General features: G+C 35.8%; 1 protein-coding gene across 1 annotated transcript in view; it reads right to left on the bottom strand.

Annotated features, from left to right (window-relative positions):
* Positions 1-1480: 1480 nt before the first annotated feature.
* Positions 1481-11503, bottom strand: part of LOC127454847 (MAP3K12-binding inhibitory protein 1-like) — a 14472-nt gene continuing 4449 nt past the window's right edge. The window contains exons 3-9 of the mRNA XM_051722308.1: positions 10166-10390; positions 8783-8879; positions 6646-6711; positions 6254-6406; positions 5984-6081; positions 1878-1916; positions 1481-1774 (exon numbers count right to left, since the gene is read on the bottom strand). Of these exons, the coding sequence (XP_051578268.1) occupies positions 1724-1774; positions 1878-1916; positions 5984-6081; positions 6254-6406; positions 6646-6711; positions 8783-8879; positions 10166-10390 (729 nt within the window). The 3' untranslated portion in view covers positions 1481-1723. The remainder of the gene's footprint in view (positions 1775-1877; positions 1917-5983; positions 6082-6253; positions 6407-6645; positions 6712-8782; positions 8880-10165; positions 10391-11503) is intronic.

The raw sequence follows: 11503 nt of genomic DNA on the forward strand, positions 1-11503 counted from the left end.
GAACAGTTTACGGATTAGCACCATTCACTTCCATTGTATGTGTATTGCCCAGATTTTTCTTTTTATATATATAAAAAGGAGAGACAAGTCGAATAACATTATGGCTAAAAACATTTTCATATTTACACCTTAACAGAAATATAAAAGTTAATAATTAATGAATAATAATTAGTCATAAGGCTTCAGATGTGAGCCGTGACTCACAGCAGCTACTGCTGTCCGTTCACATTGCCTGCCGTTTTGCAATCACATTCACACTTTCTTAAGATGGCCATCTCTCCCCTCAATCACATGTGATAATCATACATTATTATAGGTTTTAACTTAACATATTCATGCCCCCCTTGCTGACATGGTGGCCTAAAATTATTCCAAGTCTTGTAAAATTATACCAGTCAAACAAGCTAGAATTTGACATTTAAAGCCTTTATCGGTAAGCTACTAATCCTCAACATATTTTTGGTATTGCAAATAAAAATATATAAATGAGCTTTACCACAATTGTCGGAAAATATTTGAACTGTGTGACCAGCATAACCAGTATAAAGCAGAGCAATACAGTTTTGGATATTCCCCCCTAGTTGTAAATGAATTATATATAATTCGGAGTGACTATTTGCACCCAGGTGTAAATGGCACGTGCCACACAGCGCGGCTATTTGCACCTCAACAGTCTATTGGAAACAGAAATGTATGACAAATTTAAATAATGTCGGTGAAAATGTGCTTTTTTGACCCGGGTTTGATTCCGCATTTGTCGCACTTTTTTCCATTCCGTTTCCTGTCTTGACTCTTAATATTTCGTTTAATACTACTTATAATACATAAAAATGAATATAAATGTAGTTTTACTATAGTAATATTGTAGTAACCATGTTTTCTTTGGAGGAAACCATAGATTTGATGCAATTAACAACGGTGTTACTACAGTAATATGGTGTCAATATAGTAACCATTTCATTTTGTGGTTACTTAAACCATGGTTAATTTTTGTAAAGGAAAGTTAGGGTTAGGTTGAGGGACAGGGGTTGATGTAGTTGTCTGTGGAACTCTAAATAAACATGCTGCAGTGATGCCCCTATACTGTAAGTATTTAAATAGGGGTGCAAACAGCATCTACCATTATCTGTACCAGCGCTTGGGTGCAAATAATATTTGCCAGTATTTGCACTGGGGTGTAAATAGTATCTACCGTTATTTGCACCAGTGTGCAAATATCATCTGCCTATATAACTTAATGTAATCACAGTTCATTATTTTAATAACAATTTTTCAAGTAGTATTTATCAGACTATTTTTAAGACCCCAAATTACCCGCTGAGAGAGAGCACAATGAAATGTATTCTGAGACTTTTTTTTTATCAAATTATTGGACTGTTTGTACAGGCTGCGGTGAGGGTGAATGTACACAGGGGGAAAAAAGGACATGAATTTAATCCACAACTCAAATTTACATTTATGTATATACATTCATAACTGGTGTACAAAATCAGAAAATACATCAAAAAGAGTTCAATAGATTTTGCAGATATAAAATATTTAGTAACGGTGTTATAAACCACAAATCCATTATCAAAGCAGCTCTAAATATGAAAAAAATAGTTGAAAACAACAGGGATCAAATTTTGAGAAGGTAGAAAATTTCAAAATCATAAGTATTCAGGGTCTTTTGTTTGTCAACATGGAAACTCTACTGCATCTGTGGGTTGGAACTCACTAGTTTTTAAAGCAGCTTTGACGGCACTGATCTTCCGAGCTCTGCGAGACTGTAGCTCTGTGAAATAAAACGATTTCATCAGTCAAGACATTCTCATTTAACAGCGAGACCTTCAGATTTTTCTCGATGACTACGCAAATGCATCGGTAATTGAACTTACCTGCAACATGGAGGCTTTAGGTCGTTTATGTGAGTAATTCTAGTAGAAAAGAAATGAAACCATGAAATGAATGCTGATTAATACAAACAATGAACATCCGTCGTCTTTCAACAACACGCCAAAGCATTTATCTCACTATTAGATTAAACAAAAATCTCTGCTATAGCTTTTTATCCACCGAGTGGAAAAAAAGGACTTTCAAACAATTGGACAAAGTGGAAAAAATATGATGGCAGTCAAAACAATACATTTAACCAAGGACGCCAATAAGTGGGGAGAAAAAGCAGATGATTAGAGTGTGAAGCAGAGATGTCCTTCAGCATCACTCAATCACTGCCAACAGACCAGAGCTGCCATAGACTTACACTGATTAATAGTATTAAGTGGGAGCTATCCGGATTCTTTCTGTCACCCAATGGCCCTTTCATTCATTTTGACCATCTCTTTTTAACCGTTACCCATAATTTATCTTCATTTTAATCAGCTTTGCATCTGGACCCATTTGGCAGAAAGAGATGATATCTGCGCAACCCTGGTCAGCAGAGTTCAATTAATTCAATCGACTTGCTGAAAGCTGCTCTGCAAACTAAGAAGATCAGCATATTTGACTGCACTCAATGTTCCACTTTACAGGCAATAGGCAGACACACACACACACACATTGTAAAGCACATGGAAATCAGCTAGCTTTCAGTTCAGCACTGAACTAAGTGAAGCTAGTGTGAGGAGGCGTAGATATGGCTCAAGAGCACTTACTCAGCTAACTTTGATGGGCTACAATCTGACAGGGATAACAAATTCTGAAGTGAGAGGAAAAATATCACTCATATCAGCTTTTAATGGTTTTGAAAACTCTTCGGTTGGCTGTCGTGAGCGCAGGAGGAAACACATAAGCGAGAAGGACAGCATAACAAGGACGTGTGCAGTACAGTGTAAAAACAGAACCAGTGGTACAAGGACATACTCTTACTGCCTTGCACTTTACAAAACTATTTATCTACTCAAACATGACAAGTGCTATATCAACTTTTGTGGCTTAGTTTGCTTGCTAAAATGCAGTGATATGTTGAAAGGCAAAGTGAGAAACTACAGGTAAACCTGCTAAAAGGGGTCATCCCCCCCCCCCCACCCCACCGAGGTCCACTTATATTTGTAAAGATTTTTTTGTTGTTGCCAAAAATGGTCATAATTTAGTTTTTTTGTAAACCCATTTCCTACCTTCTCTCTAATCCTTGAAATAAAATGTTTGTTTCTGTGCCTTAAAGAAACATCGAACAGTTTTAACTTCTTTATCATTCAACACAAGCCTCTTCGCAAAGCATGCGTTACATAGTATGCAGTGATTTGCCGTATAACCAGTTAAGGTTAGACAGAATTCAGACCAGGAACCTCGTTTCTAATTCTTTCTTTTTTTTTTACTTTGGGATCCTTCTGAAGGATATGAAGAGCAGCATAGCCAGGAAGTGCCCAAGGTTTGACAGACTTACCACATTTTACTTATTCATTTGTTCTACATTATCATTAGTTCTTGTGTTTAGGAATATTATTATCTATCCACTATACATCTTTCTTATTACATTACTGTGACTAGGCGGGCCAAGTTTTTGATAATCCAAATAGGCGTCAGTGACATGTACAGTGGCATGCTTAGAATTACCTGCATTTATGTATAAATTTATCTGAAAATCTGGTTTGATCATCTAAGTTACAATAATGAACAACGACAATCTGTATGAACTAATAACATGCAAATTACTGTATTGTTCTTGTACTATTGAATACATCATTCAGACATTCACAGTGTAGGTTGGAATTAGAGTCAGGAATTGGCAAACCTGCCATTCAATTAATGAAACAAGATTGGAGGTGTGGGTTGGAGCTACTTTGACTTATAAAAAGCACGTACACATTTTGAGTTTGCTATTCACAAGAAGCATCTGCTGACATGGACCATGCCTCGCAAAAAAGAGATCTCAGAAGACCTATGATCAAGAATTGTTGCTTTGCATAAAGATGGAAAGAGTTACAAAGTTTCTCAAAGAGCTTAGATCAGTGGTTCTCAAACTTTTTTGGATGAATGCCCCCCTCCTTCATTCCCTTACCCCTGCTTTGTGGCCTGGACTGCCTGCTACCATAGAGGGAAAAAGGAATTCCCAAGTTTATCACAATATCCTACAGGATAATATCAGGGTTGCTGTGCACCAGCTAAAGCTCAGCAGACGTTTGGTGATGCAGCAGGACTATGAACCTAAATATCAGAGTAAATCCACTACAGAATGGCTTCAAAAAAAGAAAATCCACCTTTTGGAGGGGCCCAGTCAGAGCCAAGACCTTAACCCAATAGAGATGCTGTGGAATGACCTCAAGAGAGCTGTTCACACCAGACATCCTAAGAATATGGCTGAGCTGAAGCAGTTCTGTAAGGAAGAATGGTCCAAAATTCCTTCTGAACGTTGTGCAGGTCTAATCCGCAGCTACTGGAAATGCTTGGTCGAGGTTAATGCTGCCAAAGACGATCGACCAGTTATTAAAGCCAAGGGTTTACTTACTTTTTCCACAGCACTGTGAATGTTTAATGGGATGTGTTAAATAAAGATATGAAATATTATTATTGTTTGTTTGTTGTTAGCTTAAGTACATTGTGTTTGTCTATACTTGTGACTTTGATGAAGATGAGATCACATTTTATGACCAATAAATGCAGAAAACCAGTTAATTCCAAAGGGATCACATACTTTTTCTTGCCACTGTAAATGTGGATGGCACACATCTGCATTCATCTACCTGACATCATAGAGCTGCAGAATCTAGTAATTGAATACATGTGACCTGCTCCATTTTGAGTCACTTCGGAGCATACTGTAAAACTCAAAATGTTTTTCTGGGTTTAAGTAAAAAATAAAGTCTCAGCTTTGTAAATATATGTTTCTACTCTAAACCATTGCCGAGACATAATCATTTAAATATTTGCTGACATTATCATTTAAATGTTTTTCTTTTTCCTTTAGTGCTTAAACTCAAAATAAATTTCTGGTCCCACTTTATATTAGGTGTTCTTACATTTCAGTACATACAATATAGTGTATTTATTGTATAACTAAATGTTGTTCTGCAAATTTCTCAAAAGATTCACATTTTCTGCTGAGGCTGAGGTACAGGTAGGTTTTAGAGTACTGTTAAGGTTAGGGGCTAGGGGTTAGGTGTAAGGTTTAGGATTAGGGGTAAGGTTAAAAGTGTAACTACAGATGTAATTAAATGCAAGTAATTTAAAGGCAAGTACAATGCAACAACACAAATGTACATTGTAAGTAGATTGTATCAAATGCTTAAGTACATAGTTGTTAAAGACACATACTATAAAGTGGGTCCGTGTTTCTAGAACAAAGTGACTCAAAATAATGGAGCAGGTCACAAATGCTCTTTATGGACCGGGTTATGAGTTCTGAAAGTTACAGTGTGTTGTCATAGTAAATCAAGTGCTTTATATCAAAAGATCAAGGAAATGTGATTCTTCATTATATGACTTCTTTAAAGACACCATGAAATGGTAAAACAAACACAATATTCTTTCCTGTATTAAAGTAATACCCATTTAAACAGGTAATTAGGACAGGACAAATCAAAGGGCTTGTTATTTTGTTACTTGCTATTGTTAGTTGGTGAAAGATGCTATTAGAGGACATATTCTTTCATGCATTTTATTGAACAAAAATTTAGAAATGGCATTTTAATTCTTAAAATTAAATTCTTCAATTTAGGCAGATTGGACACAGTTACGGAGAGATCAAATGGCATGTCTATCTACCGTGTTACCATTCTTCGCTATTATTTTCTAGTAAACACACTTTGTGTTTTAGACAGTGTGATAAATTGATGTTGATTCATTATAATGAGAAAAAAAAGAAAAAAAGAAAAAAAACCTCAAGATCCCTTTCAAAATCATCCAGTGCCCTTTTGTCTGTTCATAACCCACTGAAGATGTTGAAGCAGCATGGAGCTTGCACATTGATACCTCTAACCTCAGACTAATTCAATATCTGATCCTACACTCCTCCAACAAACAAGAACACACACGCATTCTCTCTTTATCTTTTGCCACCACTTACTGTGGAGTGGAAGTAATCCGGGAAAAGACCCTCAAGCTCCAGAATTCGATCTTCAAGTTTCTTTAGCCGCTGATAAACGCTTTGAGGAACAGGACATGCTAACAGACAAATACAGAAGAGTTACACAACAAATCAAAGCCTTCATATGTAAGCAAACAGAGTCCATAGGACTGATTATAAAAAATAGCACCATTAAATTTGAACACTCAGACATGTCCAAGAAAGGACCTTAGACCTTCAGACATTAATTCTTGTGTTGATCCTGCCAACCTGCTGAAAGTTTTAGGTGAGCTTCCATGTTATGGAGCCTCTCCTCAATGGCAGTGTTCCCACACTCTCTGCTATTGAAGCTCTGCTGTTGGTCACCCAGCTCAGCATGCACCCCTCTGGTCTGGGGTCCATATGTATTCACCACACGTGTCACTATAATAGAAAACAAACACCACTTAATAGTCCACAATTCAACCAATCATCTGTTTTCACTAGTCTAAAACTCCCATCTTTTGGGCATAATCAATTTAATAAAGAATGTAAAGATACGTGTAACCAGAACATACACCGTATAAAGAATCATATTTAATGTGTTTGACAATGAAATAGGATTATATATGAGTGGGGGGACTATGGAAAGATGGGTACAATAGAATAAATCTGTGAATTACCTTTAACATGACTCTTAAAACCAGGATATGGTATGAAGACTGCATCGGTTCTTGCACAACTGTCTTCTATTTTTCATAAATAAAAGGAAAAACTGTATTAACATACACTAGTTTCATGATGGAAATTGATTAATCACACCCTTATACACTACCAGTCAAAAGTTTGTACACACTTGACTCATGTATGTTTCTAGTGATCTAAAGTCTTAGCCAGGCACAATTTATATTGGTCTACAAAACTAATTAAAACATTTTAAGCATATATTTCCTTTACAAAACAAACATCTAATTTTTTATATATTTTTATTATTATTTTAAATATTAAATATGAAAATACATACTTTAAAAACAAAAGTTGTACTAGAAAGTGAAGGAAAAGCAGCAAACAAAAGTCCAGCATACATGCAAACTCCTTCACTACAGTTTAAAAAGCATCCCAGGATGCCACTTATGAAGTTGGGCAAGAAAATACTCAGTGTGCAGAGCTGTAATTTCGGCAAAGGATGGCTACTCTGAAGAGCCTAAAATATCAGATAGCTAACATTTCTTGGACGCTGCTTTGTTCCCATACTTCCATTTGTGTTATTTTACAGATTTGATGACTTAACCTTTATTCTAAAATGTGTAACATAGTAAACAATACAGAACTAGATAGGTAAAGTTTAAGACAACTTAGATGTTGGCTTAACAAAGCCTTGTCTGAAAGTTTAAACTAGTTTTATAATTTAGCAGTTTTATGGATATACAGACAAACAGCCAGCGACAAACTACCTCTCTGAGAGAGAGAGAGAGAGCGAGCGAGCCTGTTTCTCAAAGTGCGTTCTTTTGTGTTCTTACGTTCTTGTGGACTCGTACGACGTCATCATCCAATGCCGAAGTATAATTCCAATACTGAAGAACACAAGTACCGAGAATGCATAAAATGACCCGTAAGTGTTCTTGATTAGGCCAAATATCGAGGATGCATCGGATGGTGACTTGTGGGCAAGAACCCAGTACTATGGTGGCAGACGAAGGACATTTATCATGTTTTACCCACTGATATATCAGTGGTTTTACCTCAAGAGTTTCCTACTGTAAGCTCGCGAAAGTCTGAAGGCTTGTGAGAGTTGTTATCCTCTGTCAACTTTTGTTGGCCATCTTTTAATATAGTAATATACACATTAAGGAAACAAGTGTTTACAGACTTTATTCTTTTAAGGTGCCACTAGTCCTGCAAAACATCACTGGTGTGATGCTAATAATGCTGTCACTGGTGTGGGATAATGCCAGTAGTTCTCGAACTTGCTTCAAATGTGATGTGACGGTTAATTGCGCAACAGGAACATCGCAGCACATCTCAAAGCTCGCAACAGATGCGTTCTACGTCCTCCTGTCCTTCCGAGTTAATTCTTCCAACATGGCTTGGAAAGACTGGTCTTCATAAGAAAGCAAGTCTGTTCTCCGTGTTCTTTGCATTGAGAAAAAGCCAGAGAGAGCAGCTTAAAGCAGATTAAAGGCCTTGTGTGGGTTTGTTTACATTTGAATTTTTGATGGAGTTTGAATAAATGAGCATTCCACTGGCCCATCTAAAAATTCAGACAACGTAAATCTATGGGATTTTTCAGATTTTTGATCGTCTGCTGTGTGAAAACCGTAAGTTCGGTCAGTTAGAAAAGACAAAGCGTACTATTCCCGAACATTCTGAAAGTCTGTGCCGAATTTGGTGGTTGTAGTTTGAAAGCTCTTGAAAGTGTTAGAAATTCTGATCTCGGTTTAGAGATTTTGAAAAAACCCTAAAGAAAGTTTGTAGAATAACAGTACGTTGGCTTTGTCAAGCCAACAAAATGAGTAGGTGTGTTAAAGCTTTTGACAGGTAGTGCACATATACATTGGTAAATACTCTATAAAATTGTAAATTAACAAGCCCAAACTAAATAACCTGATTTTGGCAGAGATACACAGTTATTTTGAGAGCAAGCCCAGCTCCCGCCCTCCAGACTGTTCAAGGCAGAGCTGGGAGTATTTGAAGGATTCAGTCTCAGAATGACAGGTGCATTCTGACCTCTAGCCAGTGAAAATCAGCACTTTCATAAACATTGGTAATTTATGTGCAGTATCCCACCACCCATCCTCATACACGGCCTCCTATTCTCACCCTGATTGCAGTCGATCACATTGCAAAACTCCCTCGCATTGTTTTCATTGATCTCCAGCTGTTTGCGCTCTATAAATGCAGATATCCTACGTTCAATCTGAGAAAATGAGTGAGAGAGAGAGAGAGAGCACAAGAGAGGACAATGAGGGTAGGATTGATGAGCTATTGAAAAAAAATCAATTCACTGTCTTCTTTTTGCTATTTAGTTATAATGATGAATACTAAGCCATATGGGCTCGTGACTGACGAGTAAGGGCAGTGGACACATTTATTCAAAAATCAAAAAAATTCACACAACCATTTCAGATAGTTGTGATTTGCTTTGGCTTTTTATTATAGTGGCTGTAAATAAATAAGCAATAAAAAATGAGGGCCTCCTTGTCTTTCGCCCACATGCAATTTCAGTGTGTAATGAACATCCACTTCATAATACTGCAAGGACCAGGACCTCTTGCAAGACTCTCAAAGTGGGTGGCTATTTGTTTCTCTCTAAGGTAAAGCAGACACTGAAGGAGCTTTTCCATTCACTGTGAACTGTCTGTCTATAGATAGTAAATCACAAACCTTATGACTGAACAGTGGGGACAGATAACATGCAAATAATAGACAGAAACTGTCAGACAATCAACTTGTTTGGGAAAAGTGGTACTTGAATACAAGCAAAAATTGAATGATTGCTGCAAGAATAATCACTGGTAAATATAAATACTACTAATAACCTAACTGAATGGGAATAAATTATACCGCTTATTGCCTTTCAGTGGCAGAAAAAATTAATAAAACAATTAAGCAACTGCTTGACATCAGTTACAGAACAGAAATACCCCCCATTTTTTAGATTACTTACATTTATATATACAGTGGCCCAAAAAGTATTTGGAAACTCAAGCCACCCTTAAAAATGCATGAATTTAATTGCACAGTTAAAAAAATACCAAACTCAGTGAAATCTGCAAAACAAATGATGTTAAACCTTTTTTTTTTAACCTGACTTTTGAAATGACTTTTAAATACCTGTCAGAAGGTGATTTTTAGTGGCCTTGTTCTGTTTTTAGGCATGTTTTGCTTGTGCTATCTTTTTTTTTTCTCCCATTTTTCTCCCCAATTTGGAATGCCCAATTCCCAATGCAGTCGTGGTCGCGTAGTGATTGGCCTCAATCCGGGTGGCGGAGGACGAATCTCAGTTGCCACTGCGTCTGATACCGTCAATCTGCGCATCTTATCACGTGGCTTGTTGAGCGCGTTACCGCGGAGACATATTTGTCCATATTTTATTACCTAATGTAATTACATTAATACATTTTAAGTGACCAAATACAGTATTTAAACACTAACAATAGGCCTCTATTTTATTTTGTGTAGTTGTATATTTGTTGTGTTTACCTCAAATTTACCAGCCTTGATCTGCACATTGTCATCGGTCTGTGTCATGTTATACTCCTCATGGACAGTGTTGTTTTGAGATGTAGGAGAAACAAGCTGCGAGTCAACCACCATCTGCTCAGATGTTTCTGCTATTTCTCTCCTGGAGGCCAGCCTGCTTTCAATGTTGCCTGGGCCGGGGTGGCCTTCAGAATCCACTATGTGCTTCAGGGTTACAGACATCGACTGGAAGAAATAAAAAGGTAATAATAAATGAAAGGGTCCACATATGGTTCTTATGTCCCATGGTCTGTCATTCACATTTCAATGTATTTGTATCAGTGGCATAGATCAGGGGAGGGGTGGGGTAGGAGGCAAACCCGCCCAAATTCAAAACAAGCAAGTCAAAATATTTATACCATGATCAATGGCAAAATCTGTATAATACATTTTAATTTGTTTGGTGACATTATTGGTATTTTTAATCAACTGTGAATGTTCAGAATTCTTCAAGTTTGGTGCAATCGCAGAGAAACGCGAATAGAACGCAAAAGTGCCCAGCCACCTTTTCAGCCGCCTGGGTTCCGGAAGTATTTTTCCCATTAATTTTTTCCATAGGCTTTTCATAAAATCCTTCATAAAAGAGTTCTTAGCTATGAATCATGAACCAACCAGCTCCGATGTGAATTACAACATTACAAACTTTGATTTGAAGCAAAAAAGTATTTGAAAATCGGATAAAAAGACAACGGCACAAGACTGTGTACTTAGTCTTTCACGAGGATATGAACTACAATCTCATGAAGCATTGCGCATGATGTATTTAAATAAAAAACGATGGAAATATATAAAACTATAAATTTTAGGTTGTTGTTTATAAGTATAGAAACCACTTTTTTTTAGATTTAATGCAAAATATTGTGATCCACAAATATATATATATATATATATATATATATATATATATATATATATATATATATATATACAGTATATATATATATATATATATATATATATACAGTATATATACAGTATATATGTGTATATATATATATATATACTGTATATATATACATATATATATACAGTATATATATATATATATATATATATATATATATATACTGTATATATATATATATGTATATATATATATATATATATATATATATATATATATATATATATATACATATATATATACTGTATGTATATATATACATATATATATATATACAGTATATATATATATATATATATATATATATATATATATATATATACTGTATATATATATATATATATATATATATATATAATAAAAATTATATATAAATAGGGCTGAATGATTAACTG

Source organism: Myxocyprinus asiaticus, chromosome 17 (assembly GCF_019703515.2).
Source record: "Myxocyprinus asiaticus isolate MX2 ecotype Aquarium Trade chromosome 17, UBuf_Myxa_2, whole genome shotgun sequence".
NCBI classification, from domain to species: Eukaryota; Metazoa; Chordata; class Actinopteri; order Cypriniformes; family Catostomidae; genus Myxocyprinus; species Myxocyprinus asiaticus.